General features: G+C 52.8%; 6 protein-coding genes across 6 annotated transcripts; 3 read left to right on the forward strand and 3 right to left on the reverse strand.

Annotated features, from left to right (window-relative positions):
• The first annotated feature begins 964 nt into the window (after positions 1-964).
• On the forward strand, positions 965-2,385 carry BGZ61DRAFT_32521 (kinase-like domain-containing protein). The gene is made up of 4 exons (XM_046238970.1): positions 965-1,082; positions 1,127-1,205; positions 1,249-2,187; positions 2,232-2,385. Exons 1-4 carry the CDS (start codon positions 1,012-1,014, stop codon positions 2,268-2,270), a joined length of 1,128 nt encoding a protein of 375 aa, XP_046104199.1. The 5' UTR covers positions 965-1,011; the 3' UTR covers positions 2,271-2,385.
• Positions 2,386-2,847: 462 nt separating this feature from the next.
• BGZ61DRAFT_545367 (uncharacterized protein) lies at positions 2,848-7,862 on the reverse strand (the record flags this gene model as incomplete). Its single annotated transcript, XM_046255294.1, has 4 exons — positions 7,519-7,862; positions 5,383-7,475; positions 3,914-5,340; positions 2,848-3,869 (listed from the first exon to the last, which is right to left on the reverse strand). The coding sequence occupies exons 1-4, from the start codon at positions 7,810-7,812 to the stop codon at positions 2,848-2,850; spliced, it is 4,836 nt and encodes a 1,611-aa protein (XP_046104200.1). The 5' UTR covers positions 7,813-7,862.
• A 1,366-nt stretch (positions 7,863-9,228) lies between these two features.
• BGZ61DRAFT_452112 (uncharacterized protein) lies at positions 9,229-12,861 on the forward strand. Its single transcript, XM_046245916.1, has 2 exons — positions 9,229-9,495; positions 9,598-12,861. Exon 2 carries the CDS (start codon positions 9,621-9,623, stop codon positions 12,807-12,809), a length of 3,189 nt encoding a protein of 1,062 aa, XP_046104201.1. The 5' UTR covers positions 9,229-9,495; positions 9,598-9,620; the 3' UTR covers positions 12,810-12,861.
• A 235-nt stretch (positions 12,862-13,096) lies between these two features.
• BGZ61DRAFT_532636 (uncharacterized protein) lies at positions 13,097-13,546 on the reverse strand (the record flags this gene model as incomplete). The annotated part of the gene is made up of 2 exons (XM_046253887.1): positions 13,097-13,460; positions 13,512-13,546. 2 exons carry the CDS (start codon positions 13,544-13,546, stop codon positions 13,097-13,099), a joined length of 399 nt encoding a protein of 132 aa, XP_046104202.1.
• Positions 13,547-13,812: 266 nt separating this feature from the next.
• On the forward strand, positions 13,813-14,734 carry BGZ61DRAFT_588516 (uncharacterized protein). Its single transcript, XM_046256530.1, has 3 exons — positions 13,813-14,113; positions 14,162-14,301; positions 14,356-14,734. Exons 1-3 carry the CDS (start codon positions 13,878-13,880, stop codon positions 14,466-14,468), a joined length of 489 nt encoding a protein of 162 aa, XP_046104203.1. The 5' UTR covers positions 13,813-13,877; the 3' UTR covers positions 14,469-14,734.
• BGZ61DRAFT_390668 (uncharacterized protein) lies at positions 14,735-17,044 on the reverse strand. Its single transcript, XM_046242816.1, has 2 exons — positions 15,140-17,044; positions 14,735-15,090 (listed from the first exon to the last, which is right to left on the reverse strand). Exons 1-2 carry the CDS (start codon positions 16,676-16,678, stop codon positions 15,058-15,060), a joined length of 1,572 nt encoding a protein of 523 aa, XP_046104204.1. The 5' UTR covers positions 16,679-17,044; the 3' UTR covers positions 14,735-15,057.
• Positions 17,045-19,850: the final 2,806 nt, after the last annotated feature.

Genomic DNA, 19,850 nt, shown 5'->3' on the forward strand with positions numbered 1-19,850 from the left:
TGTGCGACTGGCTAGTTAGCACCCCTCTAGAGACGAAGACTTGTATCTTACGTTTTGGAAACTTGTCTGAGTTTCTGGCTTAAACACATAGCGACTCTCGGATCGAGGAAGCAGAGTGCCAGTGCAAACCTTGGCCAAAGCAATAAAGGTGAGGAAGTTGTTATAGATCATGGCGGCTGTAAGATGGTAGAGTTGACGGAGAAGAATTGGAACGACATATGCCGCCATCTTAATCAATATATATTCAGAGACCACGGAAGGCCCGGGGATTATTGATGGCTGGGCTGGAGGTGAACCACGCTGAGCCCCATTACATCGTGATTGAATTAACTGATCGAATCTATATTCCGCTGAGTCAGCGGTCAGTTGATACAAGACATTATCAATCGCGTGGGTTAGACAGCTACAGAATCCTAGTAATTGCTCAATTAACTCTATTACTCCGAGCGGCAGACTTCATTACTCGGCTCATTTAATTAGAATGACGTACTTATTCCTGGGCGATTCCGGAGTTGCTCCCTTTGAGGCTTCGCCAGGACATTCAGATCCACAGCACTACCGATGAGTCAGCGGGACAATAAGATCGTTCGATGTCTACGAATACATGACATTGTAAATTAAGGAGTCAAGCTTGTATTGTCTAGTCCTTGCACATTGGTGGGCTCAGTATAGATAATTAGGTCGTGGGATATTTCGGCTCTTCTGGTTCTGAGAATAGCTAGGCTCAGGCATAGGGTAGCAGTTCTCGAACTTCAACCACACCTGCTGATTGGCATCGGGCTACAATGAGTCCTATTAAGCTTGGTAATAACCATGAGACGTCATCGTCCCTATACACGTAATGGTAAAATCCGGAAGGTTGGATTGCCGTGGTGCTAAATAAGGAAGTCATCACCGGCACGTGGCACGTGTTGTCAACGCCCTAACCAATTGCGAGCACCTCCACTAAACACCACTAAAACATCGCCAAACGCCGCTACTTCATCCTCGCCACCAACCACTAAAGCAGCCATGGCCTCACCGACACCCGAGTGGAAGACTTTACTGTCTGCTTCTGACAGATACGAGACCATCCAGAAAATGTGAGCGGTTCGGTTTGTCTCTGATCTCTGCTCACACCGCTTAGACAGCATTCCCTGGGCACGGCTAGCATGAGTGACGCTATTGCTATTGAGCAAGCTGCCTTTCAAGTGTCGTCCACACAGGTGCGCAGGAGTTCATCCTCGTAGGACACGCTAACTGATATAGGATGAATACAATATTGCGTGCCAGCCAACCGCCACGCCGCCAGCCCTATACGCTGAAGCCGACCTCGTAGAGGACTCTGAAGAAGGCGTCCGTATCGGTCCCTACACCAACTGCATCCCCATCTCCGAAGGTGTCACCTCTCAGGTTTATCGGTCTGGGGACAAGGCCCTCAAAGTCATCGTCGCCTACCAAAACATCGAGCCGCACAACCCCCAGCGCGAGGCTAAGATCCTCAAGCTTCTCCGCGGTCCCTGCATCCCTCTGATTGAAGTCTTTCGTGACCAGGAGCAGCAGTTTGTGCTTGTATTTCCCTTTATGCCGTGCACCCTGGCAGACCTCCTCGACAAAGGTCCTCTTCCTCTCGCCGACGTCCGGGCCATCTTCACCGACGCTCTTCTCGCCTTGAGAGATATCCACGCGCAGGGCATCATCCACCGCGACATCAAGCCGTCTGCAATTCTTCTGGCCTCTCCAACTGGTCCAGCCTACCTCTCCGACTTTGGCACTGCTTGGCACCCCGAGCTTTCCGCTTACTCCGAGCCGCCCAACGACAAGATTCTCGACATTGGGACCGGCGCTTACCGTACCCCGGAGACTCTTTTTGGGAATAAATCGTACGGACCGCCCGTGGACATGTGGGGATTGGGAGTTATGCTATCAGAATCCATCCGAGACCCTCCGATGCCTGTCTTTGAGTCCCGTCCAGCTCACGAGGATGGCAACCAGCTGGGCCTCATTCTCAGCATCTTCAAGACACTAGGCACACCTACGCCGGAGACATGGCCTGAAGCCAAGGCATTTAAGATTTCACCTTTTGAGCTCTGGACCGTCTTCCCAGCTCGACCGTGGGACGTCATTCTTCCTGACGTGGACCCCGACTTGAGACATCTCGTCGCGTCGCTCGTCCGGTACGACGGCCAGAGAGCCACCGCTGAACAGGTTTGTATCACTTTTACTTGAAAGATTGAGCTAACAGTCGGTAGGCGCTGGAGCATCACAGTCTCAAAACAGGTCGCCAGTGATGAGATGCATGCGTTGAAACCTGGCTTCGACCACGAACCACCTTCTTAGATATGACGGCTCAACAGTGAAGCAACTATTCAATACGCTCAACATAGCTGCGCCCAATAATTCCCGTTGACGGACGGGGCGAAGAATAAAACCCGCCATGCCAGATCACTTGGTTAAACATCACCTAGCACCTAACTCGTCATTACGCAAGACTCAGACAAACTAATATGATACAAATCCTATGCCAAGAAGCGCACAAATAAACAAGGACACAGACACCGGGTAAGTTCACCACCCTTCCCTCATTCTTGTGCTAATCACACAGCTCAAGGATGGGTCTCGGTTTGCTTCACAATAGCAAGGCACACGCGAAGCCAATCAGTTCGATGGCCATCTGTTTATTCTCCAAGACGCTTTCAACCGGGAAAGCGGATGAGCAGGACGTTATCACACGGTGTATCGCCGGACCCGCTACAGATTGGGTGTATCACGTCTATCACGTCTATCACAAGACTATTAGATCACATGCCAACGCTTTTGTTCAACTCTATATCTAAGTCTCATGACGTTTCATTCCTCATCATGTCATCACAGTCTCCGCTTTGCCGTGTCAGAGCCCAAATAATCGATGGGGTTTCTGCACAGTGGGCATGTATTCTGGTTGCTGGTCTGGAACCACTTGTACAAGCATGTTCGGTGGAACAGGTTCTTGCACGTACTGCAGCGCTTGTCGGGCATGCGCTTGTCGGTCGAGATGATGCTGTAGCAAATGGCGCACTCGCTCTGTCCCTTGAGCGCACCGACAATATTGCGCTTGAACACTTGAAGTCCGTCGATGATATTGCCGTTGGAAAAGGTGATGACGCCCTGGGTCGTCATGATCCAGCTCTGCCACTTCTTTTCGCTCACAGCGACGCGATGGAGGCCGGCAACAGTGACACCCTCGATGGGATAACTGGGAGGGACCTTGATGACAATGGCTGCTTGGCTTTCATCAACTTCGTAGCCTGCCGTTACCTCTCTGGCTGCTCTGGCAACCTTGACAACAAGTTCCTGTTCGTCCATGGCAGGGGGCTCCTGTCCATCTGCCCACTCTTGAACCTCATCCAATGTGTCTGAGATTGTTAGAGGGGAAAAGTACTTGGTTGTCCAAGACTCGACGGCGATTCGGGTCTGCTTTGACCGACAGTCAATGTACCACGCGCGAAACAGGCCGGGCGTGTACTTGAGCGTCAAGTAAAACAGGTGGACCAACAACCACTGCATGTTCTTCTCCTCCGGCTCCGATTCTGCAAGCTTGACATCATAGTCGCTGATGTGCTCGGGGTTCAGGTTGACCCTTTCCAGCTTTAGCGGATGGGCAGCTGAGTGTCCGAGGACGTCAAACATAAAGTCCAGTAGCGGCCCAGAAGTGTTGTCCATCTTGAGGTTTTCGGTAAAGTCGTTTCGAATCTTAAACGAAGACGTCGAGTAGGCGTCAAAGACTAGTTTCCACGACAGCAGGTATGCGCGGATGGGTGAAGGGAATTCGGCGAGCATCTCATCCGAGTACTTTTCTAACGTTGGAGCATCCAGCAGGAGCGAGAGAAGTTCGTCAGGCAATCGAGCATCTGCCAAGGTTAGAGCCGAAGCCACATGGAGTTAGTGTACACACCTGTCTTGTCCAGCAAAACGTCAACAGATCTCTGCTCTTGCTGTGCAGGAATTGCCTTGTGGAGGAGGTTGAAGGCCGCAGTCTGAATGTCTCGGGATTCCGAAGCCACCAGCCCAAAAATGTCTGACAAGTCGGAGATGTGTCGAAGGGGGATTTTGTCAACCTCCCGACAGAGCATGGCGTCGACAATTTCCAAGGGCTGAGAAGTGGCGTATCTCGAGAGCCGCAGCAGTTCAATCAACGATCGAGGCTTGGCGCTGGCATACTCTTTGATGACGTCGACGAGATCATCATTGGGTTCTTGGAGGGACTCCAACGTCTTGAACAGCTTCAGTGATGCATGAATGAAAGGGAGAGCCTGGTCAAGCTTGTAATCATTGGCGCGGTTCCAGAGCGAGATGCAAAATCCGATGGTCTTTTCCCAATATGATCCGTACACATCCTTCATACATGGGAGGAGATATGTCAGGGAACGGCAAATCTCAGCACAGAGAGGCGCGCTCAGGCTCTCGGGTTCATCCAACCAGGATGTAATCTGGCGAACGGCAAAGACGATTCGGTTGTTGGCCACAGGTAATTCGCCAAGCTCGTAGACTTGAGCGCATGTGGAGAGGAGAACCAGCGTCATGAGAGTCTTTGCTCCCTGAGGAGTTGCTCCAGCGACCTCGCTGATGACCCGGTTGGCAAAGTTGTTGGCCGGCTTGGAAGGCTGGAGAGTCTCGCCAAATCCGGTGATGAGTGCAGAGGCCAAAAAGACTGTCACAGGCGATATCTTGAGAACCTCGGGCTTCAGAAACGACTCTTCGAGATGAGGTACGACGCCAGCTTCTGTCAAGGATTGAAACAACTCGCCCAGAGCCCTCGCGCTGTACAGACCCCGTGGTGTCAATTCTTTGGAGTGTTCCATCAAGAGATTGACGAGGTCGTGAACCACAGAGTCGTCCCAGGTCTTCACCTCCGAGGTCAAGGTACTTAGGACGTGGCGCATCGAAGAGACGAAGCCCTCTGCTTGGGAACTGGCCTCGGAGTGTCCTACCGTCTTCCAAAGTCGATTTTCTTCCATGCAAGTGATTTGATCCGAGACCAGTTGGACAGTCAGACATTGCAGATAGAGAAGTTCCACTTGGAATGGCTTTGGTAGTTGGGAGAGCAAAAGGTTGGACTCTGAAAGCTGACAGACGTAAAGGGCCATTCTCATGGGAATGGAACGACCTTTTCTGTCCCGGGGTACTCGAACTGGGGCAGCTTCGGGAACTTCTGCGAGTGCGGCGGCACCGCCGAGGTTATTGGTGATTGTTAGCGATGGGTTGACAGGTTGCTCCAAGAAAGGTGTAAGCTCTGTCATCCAGACGTTGGTACTAGGGAATAGTTCCTCCAAGGGAGTATTGGTTGCAGCACTTTGTGCTTGGAGAACGAGTGTCTCGATACTGATTGGTTAGCAGATGTGGGATAGGAGAGGGGAGACTTACTCCAAAGACTGTGGCCCAGCACTTTCGAGGTTCGATTGAATGATGCTGACAACGGGCAACTTTCCATCGCCATGGCCGTCAAGCAAAGAGCGAACAGTTGTGGCTTTGGGGGATATGGTAGGGTCGTTAATTTCGGAGAGACTCAGCAATTGGGCAACTAGGGTGGTGTGGATGTCCTCGTCCTGTGAGAAGAGATCGGGTCTGCCTTTGGCGGTAATTTCGAGAGCTCTCAATGTAGGCTCGGTATGCTGGGGCTCCTTGTCGAGGACGGAGACAAGCTGTTGCACGAGATGTCGGTAGCTGTCGTCTGTAAGGCTTTGATAGGTAACAGCCGCTTCAAGCACCTCCCAAGAACCTGCATCACCCCTAGCCAGAGCAACGGACTGAGAAACGATGTGATCCTGCAATTCTTTGTCTTTTTGGGCGAGAGCTGATCCGCTGTCTCGGGAGATGAGAGACGCAAGTGCAGAGTCACGGGCAGATCCAGAGGGAAGCTCCAAAATAGCCTTGACCCAAGAAGTCCAGACAGTGGCGAGCTCGTCCGAGACGGCTCCAAGGAGATGGATACAAGAAAGAAGATACCGAGACGATGGAGAGGCTACAGCCTTGGCCGTGTCTCCTTCAGTGAGCGAAAGGAGAAAGCTGGACACTCTTTTCTCTGCGCCGCCGACAAACAAGCGAGGAGCGGTGCTTAGAGCATACTCGAGAATTCGAGCGGCACCGTAAGGCTTCATGTTGCGACTTTCCAAGAGGGCGATGCTTTGAGAAATCACGACGTTTGAAGGTGCGGCTCCGTGGTCCGGAAGATCCAAGGCGGTGATTTTGTCTTCAATCTGTCCCACAAGGCTGAACCAGCGCCGGCCTTCTTCAGCAATCTTTTCCTGAGACTGATGGTATTCCCGAGAGACTTCAGGAAGGGACCCCGAAATCTTGGCACAAAACACGCTAGCCAGGCGATTCCACTCCTCGGCTGATGCCGAAACGACCGGAGGTGACGACTGGACAGTGGCAATGTAGGCTTCGACAAGCACGGATACCGCATTTGGTCCAAGAGGGATGGCGGCCGTCTTTTCTGAAACGGAAAAGAGGAACTGTTCGATGAGAGGAAAAAGGTGCTCCTGGACAAACGGTAGCTGACTGTCGACAGGAAGGGCACCTAGTAGGCGCTTCGCGGTATCGATGTAGCATTTCCATGCCGGAGAGGTGTTTGTCCGAGGCTCTTCTCGATTTGTAATGCCAGACTTGAGCGAAGCCAACAGACGGGAAGCAACCTCGGGCGTCAGTTGATCAGCAGGCAAGATGGAAAGCAGCTGGTCCAGATATTCCCAGAACCTTGGCTGACTACCTTGTGATCCCTTGGCGATAAAGGCCATAAGTCGAGAGAGTGGCGATTTAGGATCACTTGGCGACTTAGACGAGGACCACACGTCGGGGTATGATTGTGTCATCTTTGTTAATGCACGAACATATTCGAGGGCAGAACCTGCTTGGTTGGTCTTGAGGCCGCCAGTAATAAATGCCTGCTTGACCTTGCTGGACTCGGCGTACGGCAACTTTCGATCAATGGTGGCAAAGAGCAACTGGCAGGAAGTCTTTCTAACACTGGAGTCGTTGAAGGTGATTGTTTTCCAGACATTTTCCTCGGCAAAGTAGTCATCGTATCGGGATCGAAACTTTTCAAGGCTGGCGGGTTCGACTCTCTGAAGTAGACCAAGAACCAGAGACAAACTAGCCGTGACGACTCGGTAGTATTTTGCCTCTGAATCCTCCGGGGTCGTTGATCGTTCATCGCTGAGGGTGTCTTGTGTCTCCTGTATAGCATCGATCGCGTAGTCGAGGATTTGGGGTTGGCACTTGTTCCAGAACGCCGAGATCTTTTCGGGAGTTGTAAGAAAAGAAGTAAGGCCATCGCTAGCAGCTCTGGAAACAATCCGGTCTCGGTCAAAGAGACCGGCGAGCCAAGCAGCGACAATTTTTGGAATGTGACGTTCGAATCGTTTGCGGGCCGACTTCATGAGCTCGAGCTGGAGGTTGTGGGAAAGTTCACGGACTCGACGGGAGTTGTCGATCGATGTTCTGGGGTATACTTGAACCTACAAGATATTAGCTCCATCAACAGTTTGGCGGTTCACTTACCCAAACCTCGAGGACGGCCTCCTCAACCCCACCATCCTTATCATGGGGGTTAGCCAGAACATGGGCCAGCAAATCCTCCAACCCCTTGGACTTGGTAGTGCTATCCTTCTTCAAAATGTTCTTCAGAGAGACGACGACATTCGGGTCCGAGACGGCAGCAAACGAGGGAGGTTCGGCGAGGTACGACAGCGAGCTGCCGGTTGCAGCAGCGCCAAACCCACCAAACCCTCCAAATCCGGAGCGGGCACCGGTATCGAAGCCCCGGGCGGCGGGTTTGCCCTGAGCCCGCTTCATGATCTTGTCGGGGGCGTGTGTGAAGCGAGGCGGCGGGCGTAGGCGCGAGCGTGATGCGCTTATTGCAGGCTTGTTACTCTGGCTTTGGTGAGGGATGAGAAAATGCTCGGAGGGGCACGAGTGATGTCACATGAAGCACGGACCTAGCCGCTCTTGGCAAGAATGAGGCGGGAGCGGGGTTGAAGTCGGAGCCTCATCCGGACACGCGACGCGTGAGAAGAGCTTGAGAGGAATGGGAAGATGTGAAAGAGTATACGAAATGGTAAGAGTGTATTTAATTCAACGTCTTTTATCATGGGAATCCATCGTTGTGACACCAGCAATACCTCTCTGGAGTGTGGACACACCCTGGCCGACTTGACTCACGCCGATCCAATCCAATCCCAACCGCCATCATCCTGACTCTGAATGATGTATGCCTAGTTGAGGACCTCAGCCTGCCAGCCGCCGAGACTCCACAGTCAGTCCAGAACATCCCGTCACCAAAGTCCAAGGTTCGCCAGGATATGGGTCCCCTGTACCTCCTTCTGAATGCAGAGAGTCACAGCACTGGGCAGAGGATAATGTCCGGATTGGAGGGCTTCGGGACGACCGGGGATGGCCTGGTCACTTTGCGTGTCAACTACCACTCACCGAGAGCTCCAAAGCAGCGCAGCTGCACTGCCGCATTTATCCTGGCTGGCGGGGACACTAATAGATAGCATTCAGCCCGCCCGCTGGAAACGAAGCCCTGTGTTTGTCTCAGCGAGCCGCGTTAACCACGCCATAAATCAGTCCTCGGTTGGTTACCTCCCCCCACCCGAGGTCTGGTCCAGCGGATGTCAACCCCGACCTCCCATTCCGTCCATCACACTGATCACAACATCGTGATACGACGTCAAGCAAGCTTGGTACGAATCTTGAAGTGGCACTTCCGCTGCTCTCGACGAGGCAAGCCACGTGACAAGCCATGATTATGAGTGCCACCGCCACAGCTGCGGACCTGCCGTTTCGGGTTGCAATACATGCACATGCTTCAACTTAACCCTGACCAGCAAATGCACTGCTGACAGACCTGATTGGCGCGACTGCTCGGGCATATGTGCCGAGGCCACTCAAAGTGTTCCTGTCCCAGTCAGAGGCATTCCGTCGCTGCATCATCTCCCTGTTGAACTGTCGCATGAGCAGCGTACGTCAGTGGCTGCATCCTCCCTGCCGGCTCTTTGGGAGGGCCAAGGGACTCTAGGGAGCTGCACTGACGAGAGGTTCCCCGTGGCCCCTCCGCCCCTCTACCCCGCAAACTCTCAGTGGCCGTCAGCCCCAAAACCACCACTGCCCCTGTACAACCCCCCTCAGTGGCCCCCAAAGCCCAAACCAGCCTAGAACGCCCCCCAATCCCGCAGCGTCTCACTCCAGCAGTCCCCCAAGCGCAGCTCAGTGGAGGTCCCCACTCCCCAGTCGCCCACGAACCTTAGGCCGTCCCCAGTACCTCGTCGTCGTCAGGTCTCGCACCTACTTCTACTTCCTTCTTCCGCTTCATTCTTCCGCATTATTCCCATCTCTCTATCCATTTCATTCTTCTCAGCTTCCATAAGCCTCCAGCCGTATCATCTTTCTTTGCGCCCCGAGACATTGATCCTCTGCTTCCACCATCGTGTTAGTCGCATTCATCCGCAGCTTGTCGGCTGCGCAAACGCTCGTCTGGTAAGCTCCCCTCACTTGGTCGAGACATCCGCATTTGTTCTGCCTCGAGATGCAGCATTCCCGCCAACAGCTCTTCGTCGCCCTTGCTAATATGGAATCCAGAATTAGGCAACACCCCGTACATCATGTTGTCGACTACTCACACCTCGCGGGCGAAGATCCTCCAGTCCCGTGCGGGCACGTCGCTCTCGCCTTCCACAAGCTTACTGAGATGTGGCCTCCAAACGCGACAGCTTTGCTTTGGCGCCTGGTCATTGTCCGTCGGCTCCGGTTCACACGGTCGCAGACGCCATCGCGCCCGATATCAGTACATGGAGTCGCTAAATCGCAACCTTTCATGGGACAAGGATGCCCACAAGACCATCAAGAAGGCCATGGCTGCCTTTGCACGAGCCACGGAGCCTTCCAACAAGAAATATGTCAACGTCGACGAGATCAAGTCTTGGTCGGATGAATCTTCAGGTACTCGCCCCGGCAAGAACATTGAGGACGTGGAACGAGGTGCAATCGATCACTTGATCCGAGGCGATAAGCCTCTCAGCTACGATTATGACATGTGGTCTCCTCTACACAACATTCGAAGTTATCTGGAGTCACAACGAGGGTCCAGGTCAATCACCCCAAAAGACTTGAAAGGGGACGCTGCGGAAACGGAGACCTATATTGACCCCATCACCAATCGCAGAGTTTCCAAGTCTACTCCAATGTACAACGACCTCGACGGGTACAGGCCAACAGAGTTCTCATCCAGCGAACCGGTCAGTTCTCCCCCGAAATACGACGACCTCGACAAGTATGTACCCGTCAAAGATACTTCCGCTCCGCAGCCAACCAAGGCTCGCTACGAAGACCAAGACGAGTACGAGGCGGTTCGTTGGAACGAACCTGATGGCCTGCGAAAGATTACCCCAGAGGAGGCTTCCAAGCAATACAATGACCTCGACAAATACTCGACCAAGATTGGCAGCTCAGACACCCAGCGTAAGCTGACTCCGGAGGAACAGTCGAAATCCTATGGTGACTTGGACAAGTACAAGCCGGTGGAATGGAACGAGCCGGATGGACTTCAGAAGCCGACAGAAGAGGAATTGTCCAAGAACTACGGCGACCTTGGCAAGTACGGCGCTGTGCGTTGGAACGAACCAGATGGATTGCAGAAGAAGAGCGGAGAAGAATTGTCCAAGAATTACGATGATCTCCACAAGTATGACGCCGTGCGTTGGAACGAACCGGATGGTCTACGAATGCAAACCCAAGAGGAGCTGTCCAAGAACTACGACGACCTCAACCAGTACGGGGCTGTGCATTGGAACGAGCCTGATGGCTTGAGGAAACCAACTCCTGAGGAACTGTCAAAGGACTACAAGGACCTCAACAAGTATGATGCCGTGCGGTGGAGCGAGCCAGATGGTCTCCGTCGCTTGACACCCGAGGAACTGTCCAAGAATTACGAGGATCTTGACGCTTACAATACCCCTTTTGTTGCCAAAAAGTCTACCCTCCAAGCTCATGAGGATGCACAGATGGATACCACTGTCAAGGGAGAAGTCCTTCCCAACAAGGTCGACGCACCTGTGCATGATCCGGCCAGCGAGTACAAAGACTTGGACGAGTATGGGCCGGTCCGTTGGAATGAGCCAGATGGCCTCAGGAAGCTGACGCCTGAGGAGGCGTCCAAGAACTACAATGACTTGCATCTGTATGGTCAGGTCAAGTGGAATGAACCCGACGGTCTGCGAAGATTGACTCCCGAGGAGAAATCCAAAGAGTACCATGATGTTCCCTTGTATGCCGCGCGTGATTTGGAACCCGAGGTTTCCCGGATCCATCCCGAGGATGCTTCCAAGGAATACAAGGATTTGCCTGCCTACCATCACTTTGACAGTGCTCCCAACACTCGAGTCCACCCCGAGGAGGCCTCGAAGAACTATGAGGACCTTGGCAAGTACGCTGCGTATGAGAACAACGGCCCGGACCGCGTCCACCCAGAGCAGGCATCAAAGGACTACAATGACCTTTCCAAGTACTCTGCCAGTGTTGAAGCCCAACACCCCGAGGAGCTGACCAAGAACTATGAGGATTTGGACAAGTACAGCCCATCGGCCTTTGACTCTGTCGACACTCCGTACCCAATCCATCCTGAGGAAGCTACAAAGGCCTACAAGGACTTGGACAGGTATTCCGCCATCCGTCACAATGAGCCGGATGGCAAGCCCGCTTCTGTTCCAGACGCTGTCGCTCGTGGTCTCAAATATTTCGATTCCAAGGCAGGTCCCCAAGATACCAGGATTGGTCCATCAGTTACTTATCCTTTTCACCACAGAACCAATCTCGACAGTGAGGTCGACGACCTGACGGCCCAGGAAATTCGTGCCACAACCATGCGCCGGGTCCAAGAGAGCCAGGATGAACCCGAGCAAGGTATCTTGGAGCCCAATCTGACTGGCAACTACGCACGAGATTTCCCCGAGGAGTTTGCAACTTCTTGGACAAAATGCTCATCCACATTGGTTCCCAAGGACCGCTCGCAGGCTAATCACGACAGTGTCGAGGTCAGCTCCATGGATGAAAGTTTCCCAATCGACGACCACAAAATCCAACCAGCCATTGATCGCTACTGGGCGAAAATCGACAAGGAAATTAAGGACCCTTATTCGCAAGAACCCCAAGGCCTTCAGACGTCGTTTGCGGAAGAGTGTGGGCAGGAGACGTTGCCAACCGTCGAGAAACACTACGCAAAGGCCGCGGCCGACTTGGCAGCATCGTACAAGATTCTCGCCTACGATGCCTCATCCCACACAATGAGCATTGCTGACGCCACTACAACGATGAATGATGATTCCACCTCTACCCTTTCCGATGTCTTGCTACGATTGTCAAACCCGTCCAAGTTTCTGCCTTATTTCGAGTCTCTCCAGTCGCAAGGGTACGACATTGTATCGGGTAGTGGGGATGTTCTCATCTTTCGCAAAGTCCGACAAGGCGACGACAAGCCAATCTTTTCTCCACGAATTAACCCCATTGACATGATGGGAAAGTCTGCCATTGGAACTTTTACTAGTCCCACTGGGTTTGTCAACTACGATGCGACGGAGTCGGCGGCCAAGCCAGCACCACCTAACCCGGTCGTCAATGAGACCATCCCCGAACAGGGGCCGGCCAGAGGACGAACGAGGCGAAGACTTGGGAGGAAGGTGATCCTTGGAACAGCAGGGCTTGCAGGTTCCGCCTATGCCGTTGCTGTGTTTGGAGAGTATTTCAGTACCAGGGCCAACAGGGCCAACAGAGACGAACCAAAGCCGAAGGGGCTTTAGATTGAAGAAGGATTCCATTTGTTACCGAAGCATCAGATTGGCACACGGACAGCGATGATTACGTTGCTTTATTTCCTTGACTCTGGAGCGTTGGAGTAAAGATACCTGGTACAATATAGCTACCACTGTTACAATCCATTCTTTTGACGTCCCGTATTCCGTAGTGTACAGTTCAATCTGTGTTGAACACTCATCAAGGGCCGCCATTGTCTGGCTGATGCCCTGTTCATTTTGTTCCTCAACGTCCCTCAGCAGTCTCCAGCGCGTCCATCCCGCCTGCACTCCGATCAAGGTCGCTCCGTAAAGCCGGGGCCAGTCTTGACGGCGCCAATATTCACCATGTGCATGGCGTGTTTACGGTCCTCGCTGTTCCACTTGTGGCAGTGCTCGAACACGGGCGTCCAGTTGTTGGTGTGGCTGATGGCGCGCGCGGCGTCGGCTTCGGCGTGGGCGCTCATGCGGCGGCCGGTGGATGGGGACACGGGAGGGGAGCTGGAGTCGTAGGACTGGGGTTCTTGGGTGAGGTTTGTCGACATGGTGGTGGTGGTGGTTATTGGCGTGGTGTTGGTCATGGTGTTGGTGGTGGTTGTTGGTGGTAAGTGATGTTTGTTGGTGGTAAGTGATGTTTGTTGGTGGTATAGTGATGCTTTGCTTGTACTACAATCAGCCAGACATTCTCGCGATGCTTCATCGATGACTTACCTCAGTGCGTTACACGTTGGTGCATTGTCGAACATGGACAACTTCCCCTCCTCCAGGGACCTTTGATCCCATTTAAACCTCCCTCTCCCTCCACCCGAGCCCCATGCAACATTCCAACCGGCATCAGCCCACGCCCAGTCACCGTGGCGCCCGTTGCCACCACCGCATCGCAATGTGAATGTCATCGAGCGGGGCAGCCGGATCGGAGAAGGCTCGCACATCGGGGCTGGCTTAGTCATGATTTTAGACTGTTGAACGGTGACCCCGCTTTGGTTTCTGCCCCCTCCACTTCACCCCTCCACTTCATTCCTCCACCCTCACACCCACCCAACCCTGGCATTTCCGTCCTACACACCCCTGTTAACAATGGCGACCCCGGCTGCCAGCTTTGTGCAGATGAGCGCTTATTGCCGAAATCTTGCCGTCGAATTCGAGAATCTTAGTGCCATGCCAGCTGTGCATGATGCTCAGAGCATCGCCCAGGAGCTGCGTGCTATGAACCAGGATCTGCGTGATATTAAAGAAGTCCTGAAGAAATTAACTTCCCAAATGGATAACGTCCGATCGGATGTTAAGGTCTTCTCAACAGAGAATCAAGCTCGGTAAGTTTCCAATATATTTCTTGGTATTATTTTACTAATTATCTCCAGTGATGGCAATGCTCTAATTCGGCTGGAGAATGCCAGAGCGAATACTCCTGGATCTCGACTCCAGCCACTCTTCAGCCATATGAATGGAGCTCCTATCGAAAACTTCCCACGAACACTTGGCGAAGTTTCAGAACTCAATGGCAAGTAATCATCAGGCAACTTATTACTTCTGTGTAGCTAATAGCCATATTCAGAACAACAAGTGAACATCTTTCTATGTGCATTGGGTCTTACTACCGATGGGTCCTTGGAGGAACGGCTTCGAAGATTCTTGTTTGCTTGTGGCGTCTCGCATAAGCTTCTCTGATCGTGATGGACTGGGGGTTCGGAAGGGCTTGTATTTGTATGGTCCGCGCCCAGGGGCTCGTGATGGGGGCTAGCTGGAAGTGCAGTGCGGTGCGGTTTCCGCTGTTGCGTCATGGCGTGATGGTCATGGCTGGGACGAGGAACGCGTGAGGCTGCTACTATCCGCGTGTCCGGTCATCGGCATCTTTACGACTCCGTATCATAAGATGATGAGATCATGTCTCAATACATTCAGCTTCTCCATGTCTGGGTGGTAACAAATTCAGCTCTCCATGTCTGATTGGTAACAGATTCATTGCTCCTCTACTCCTCATCATGCCTGACATCCGCCTTCCTACAAGTCCCGACCCTCATCGCCATGAAATGCCCCGTCCAGGAAAACATCCCTAGATCTAATTGATCTCCGTCCCTTGAGAAAATGCCCTCCAACTCCTCCAGAAAGTGAAAACAAAGACGCCTCAGCTATGCAGGCAACCGCAAATCTCGTGGGAGGTGGATTGGTCGTAGTATGTAACAATAAAAGAAACCTGGGTATAACAAAAGTCCACCATCCATCCGCGACGCGCCCGAGTCATATGTACGTTGGGTGATTAGAGAGCCTTGGGGCGCTTCCAGTAATATTGCTGCGTCATGTTAGTCGGGTTCTCGGCTTCCTGCAGGTGGGATCCATACCTTGTGTTGCTTTCTGCATGCTCGTAGACTCGGCTTTCGAAGGCCGTCGACGGCTGCACGTCGTTCTTGGTCATCGTCACGCTCTGGCACGTAGTAGTATTCGCTCTCGAGGAGCTTGCCAGCAGCGTCCTTGCCCTGACGTTCGATGACGCCAATGCACGATGTGGCCTCGATAGAGTCCCGGAGGATCGTCTTGGTCAGGCCCTTTTTCTCCTCGGCGGGCAGGTTCTGCATAATGGTGGATAAAGGTGTGGAGGAAAGCCGTGAAAAGGCAAGCTGGTTGACGACATGGTTTACAACAGCAGGGTTGATTTCGATGGGCTCGGCAAGAAGCTCGGGGGTGGGTGTTCGCAGTCTGGGCGGTGAGGAGAGGGGAGAATCCAACTCGACGGGCTCTTTCCTGGGAGATGCAGGACACTCAAAGGATTGCTTCTTGGGAGAGCAAGGATTTGAGGGAATGTAGCGAGGAGCAAACAGGTCCGAAGCCAGGGCGCTGACGAGCGGGTTGGGTCGCTTGAGGCCCTTGAACACCTTGGGAGACTTTGTTGTTATCGAAGCCAGCCGGCACGAGATGTCGGCGCCAAAAGGGCCAAAGGAGTGCACAATGGGGTCGTTTTCCTCGTCGGGGTCGTGTTCTTCCACGTCGGGCTCGCTCGTGAAGCTGGCCGTGGCCTCGGTCCGCATGCTGATGTTGACGTCGACAATCTCGCGCTTGGGAGCTGGGAGTTCGGGCTCGTCCTCGTAGATGTCGATCCCGTCTCGGTGGCCGGGGAGAAGGGCCTGCAGGCGACGGGAGCTGGAGTTGACGGGCGTAGGGCTCTCGGGTGACGCGATGCGAGCGGCACGGCGGAGAGGAGACTGGAGCAGCACGTTTCCGCGCGTCGGGGACTTGGGCGAGTCCCAGCTGGAGTCGGACAAGTCGGCTCCTCGCTTGGGCCATTGCAGGAGCACGCGGGCGTCTTGCACGTCGACCATGATCTCGGAGCCCTCCGTCTCACTGGTGAAGCTATCACCCTTGAACAGTTCCCAAGTGCGGCCCTGGCAGTGCAGCTTCATGCCGTTCCAGCCGTTGCAGACAATCTCCATCTTGCTGGGCTCCAAGGGGTTCGCGGCGGCAATGAAGCGGGCCTTGACGTGGACGCGGGACACGAGGCGGTTGGCCGAGAGCTGGTAGTGAGACGAGTTGGACGAGCGGCCCATGATGAGCGTCTCGCCATTTTCCGAGAGCTCGACGCCGGGCACGGCCGAGAGGGGAGCGCGTTCCGGAGCGGAGGCCCGAGGCGGCGAGCTAGAGAGGATGCCGGTGCTGGACGTCGGCACGGGCGTGGGATACTTGAGATGGGCGCGTCCGGAGCAAGCGTTGGTGTTTTGGCGTTTGACCGGTCGAGGGAGTCCAGGAGACGACGAGAGCGGCTCAAAGGGCGGCAGCAGAGTCGGAGCTGGTCGTTTGGATCCGGCGAGGGATTGCCGAATTGCGGGGAGCGTGGGCTCGGCCGAGGCCTGCTTGCCGAGGCGTGGTGATGGCGATATCGAGTCCATGGTGGTTGTGGTTGTGGTGTGGTGGTTGTGAGAGTCGGACAGTTTCCAGTGGAGTTGTCGGTGGACAGTTGCCAGTGGAGACGAGAAATGTCCTCTTGGTCGCGTGTCGAGGCGGTGATGAGAAGCACGCGTAAAGTGTCGATTGTGGTCCTCCCCTCGCACCAGAATGGCGTGCCTCGCTTCCACACTTACACACGGGAACAGAGCTTTTTCGAAATGGTGTAGCTGGTCTCGAAACAAGGCCGGGTCGAGTGAAGAATCAAGAGGCCCAAGATGGAGGCCAAGGGTGGAAAAGAAAGTTGCGTGGTGCGGGTGTGTAGTAGCGGGCGAGGGCGAAAAGGTGGTGGAGGAGGTATTTAAGACGAGGGCGACTTTTGGTGGTGACCGGGGACCGACGCGATGGGGGCACGCTCCCTCGCGTTGGCGTTTTTGGCGTTTGGCGTTGGCGTTGGGCTTTGTGACGTTTTTGTGCAGCCCGTGTGCAGCGTCCGCTGGAGCACAGCGCTGAGCCCACTGGACGGGCGCTGGAAAGAGCCCCGCTGTGGCATAACTTCAGTGGGCGGACGGTGCTTTACGCGTCGCCGGGGGGGCCGCGTTCAGTGGGTTTTGAGACCGGGCGGGTACCCACTGGAGACACGCTGGACTCGGATGTTATAGTGGCCGTGCAGCCCTGGTTTCGTTCGCTACGCCTCGCTACGCTTCGCTACCTGTGTCTCACTACAGGCCTCATCCCGGCTGCTACAATCTGTCACAATCTGCCACAATCCGACACTCGGGAGACTTGATTCCTTCTACTCCTCCTGCTTCAACATGTCTTCACTTGAAGAAAAAGTACTAGAATAAGTCGGTCTACACCAAAACCCACCGCCTATTCACCTCCGCAGCCCAATGCAGCAAAGTAGACGGAACCAGCCCCTCCTCTTTTCTTCAACGAGCGACACGTCTCCACCGCTTGAAAAAAAAACCCGACCGACCCCTCCTCGTTCCCCTCCGCAGCGTCACTCGACCGCGTCTTGCCTGTGCTTTTCCCCTCGTTGACTGGGTCTGTGAATACGTGTTGCGTTTCTCTTTGTTTGATGGTGAATCGACCCAATTCTTGCGGCATTGTGTGCTCGGTTGCTGATCTGTGCGAGAGAAAGCGGTTAGCCTGCCCTCTCTACGCGTCTTACACGTCTGGTCGTCACTCAATCACCAACTCCCACCGACCCAATCCTCGGTGACGTATTACATCTCACGTGCATATCGTATTCTGCGGTAGTTTCTTTCTTTCTCGTTCATTTTATCCCACTTTATCCTTTCAGCTGTTCCTTCCTCAGGGCTCCATGAGCAACCCAGTTCGCGCGGTCCGTCCCGTGCCATCACTCAGTCCCGGGTTGGTATGCTCCGTTGGTAGTCTAAACTTAATTAAAGACCTTGATTCACAGTGACTTTTACTCTTGATTCAAGTCATGCATTTCGACAGATGTTCCAAGTTTTGTTCTAATTCCTGACGCGTCCGGTCTTCGTAGCTTACCCTGGAGTAATCATCAACAACCATATTTGTATTATGTCAACTCGATGCTTATCAAGATGAGCTCTAGTCGTCATTAGCATAATTCATCTAAATGATCTAAAGAACCTGGACGTTTCCTCTATGACATGTAGGGTGTAGGGCTTCTCAACACATCTTGAGTCTTTCAACTTCTGAAACTACGTGAACCAGCAAAATATACGCTCACTATAAATATAACTACAGTTTGACACAAAAAACGTGGTTTCTCGAAGCTAACGTAGACTTACGACTATCCATAGAAACCGTACAATCTTCAGCCCATCTGAGAGGCATGAAAATAATAGACATATTAGTCCAAGATGCAAAAGCGCAGACCGAGAAGTTCATCGGGTGTCCCGACAGAAACTTCGAGAATGAGGTTGTGCCAGTTTAACCAGTCAAGTACTCCGTAATGAACTGAGAAGGCAATAAAAAAGGCCTCCCTTAAGGAGGCAGTCAACATAGGGAGGGACATTCGACGACAGAAGTGGCAGCATGTGTGATTGATGTTTTGGATAATATTCTTTTGTACCGAACTCCCGAAACAGCTCATATCTTACCCGATCCCATCACTTATCAAAGACACCCGTGCCAATTGGTATTCTGCGTTATCAGGCAAGTCCCACCTCCGTTTCCATCTTGCCAGAATCTGGCCTAACATCATTGCCCGTGTGCGACACTCGCTATCTCCCACTATCAGCGTTTCGATGGCAAAGTTCAAAGCTGCGCGACAAAAGTCCACTCTCCCACAGTGGCGATCTATTGTGGTTTGAATCTTGGCAGAGAAGGCAAACGCCAGAGTTGGCAATGTCCAATGAAGCTCTTGCTGGCTTTGCAGTTATCAGGTGGTCTGGAAAAAAGGCTGTCTAATCATCCCTTCGCCGGGTTCCCTAGAATCGCCAAGGTAATATACCGCATATGTGTGGTAGTAAGAGATGGCGATGGCGGGCTCGGAACACAAACGGTGCTTGTCGTGAATCTTTAGGCAGACAATGATGAATTGATAAAAGTCAAATGTATGTAATGGGACAACATATTCTATCAATTAGCAATTTAGAAAATACCAATTTTAGCTTTTAATGTAGAGTTCTTTATATACTAGACACTATCTCAGCAGATGACGCTTCAACAAGCGTATTTTAATTCATAGATCCCTGAACAAAAAGGTAAAAGAGGGTTTACAACTGAGTTCAAAGAGACCGCTTAGCCAAGCGTATATGATGACAGAGAATATTCATATCCTAATTGTAGTCAGAACAGAGCTGATTTAATTCTAGGTGTGTGACATATACAGGTTACTATTCGCGCACGCAAGTACATCCTAGGTACATTAGTTTGCTAGGCTTAGCTAAAGGGTTTGTACCCGGGGAATAGTAGCCTTTTGTTTATAAGACCGGATCGACTGACTGGATCGAATTCTGTTTAGTCTTCTTCCTACAGTGGACAACGAAGAGCCAAGAGATGCTCACAACTGAGTCTAAGGATACCGCAAGTTATACAAATAGGTTAGTTTAATATCCTAGAAGTTAACGGAGAAATTGTTCGTTTTGTTAGACACCAATAGCATACACATATTGTTCACCGTCTTTCCAATACGAAAGTTTATAAATTAGAAGTGTCCACATTCTATCCTAGCAACAT

Source organism: Ilyonectria robusta (genome assembly GCF_021365365.1).
Source record: "Ilyonectria robusta strain PMI_751 chromosome Unknown BGZ61scaffold_10, whole genome shotgun sequence".
In the NCBI taxonomy this organism is placed as follows: Eukaryota; Fungi; Ascomycota; class Sordariomycetes; order Hypocreales; family Nectriaceae; genus Ilyonectria; species Ilyonectria robusta.

Excerpts from the sequence above, each read along its gene's own strand:
- BGZ61DRAFT_32521 (XM_046238970.1), top strand. The coding sequence starts at position 1,012 with ATGGCCTCACCGACACCCGAGTGGAAGACTTTACTGTCTGCTTCTGAC. Across the intron at positions 1,083-1,126 it reads TACGAGACCATCCAGAAAAT|ACAGCATTCCCTGGGCACGG; the intron begins GTGAGCGGTTCG and ends CACACCGCTTAG. Across the intron at positions 2,188-2,231 it reads AGAGAGCCACCGCTGAACAG|GCGCTGGAGCATCACAGTCT; the intron begins GTTTGTATCACT and ends AACAGTCGGTAG.
- BGZ61DRAFT_452112 (XM_046245916.1), top strand. The coding sequence starts at position 9,621 with ATGTTGTCGACTACTCACACCTCGCGGGCGAAGATCCTCCAGTCCCGT.
- BGZ61DRAFT_390668 (XM_046242816.1), bottom strand. The coding sequence starts at position 16,678 with ATGGACTCGATATCGCCATCACCACGCCTCGGCAAGCAGGCCTCGGCC. Across the intron at positions 15,091-15,139 it reads CATGCAGAAAGCAACACAAG|CAATATTACTGGAAGCGCCC; the intron begins GTATGGATCCCA and ends AACATGACGCAG.
- BGZ61DRAFT_588516 (XM_046256530.1), top strand. The coding sequence starts at position 13,878 with ATGGCGACCCCGGCTGCCAGCTTTGTGCAGATGAGCGCTTATTGCCGA. Across the intron at positions 14,114-14,161 it reads TCAACAGAGAATCAAGCTCG|TGATGGCAATGCTCTAATTC; the intron begins GTAAGTTTCCAA and ends AATTATCTCCAG. Across the intron at positions 14,302-14,355 it reads CGAAGTTTCAGAACTCAATG|AACAACAAGTGAACATCTTT; the intron begins GCAAGTAATCAT and ends AGCCATATTCAG.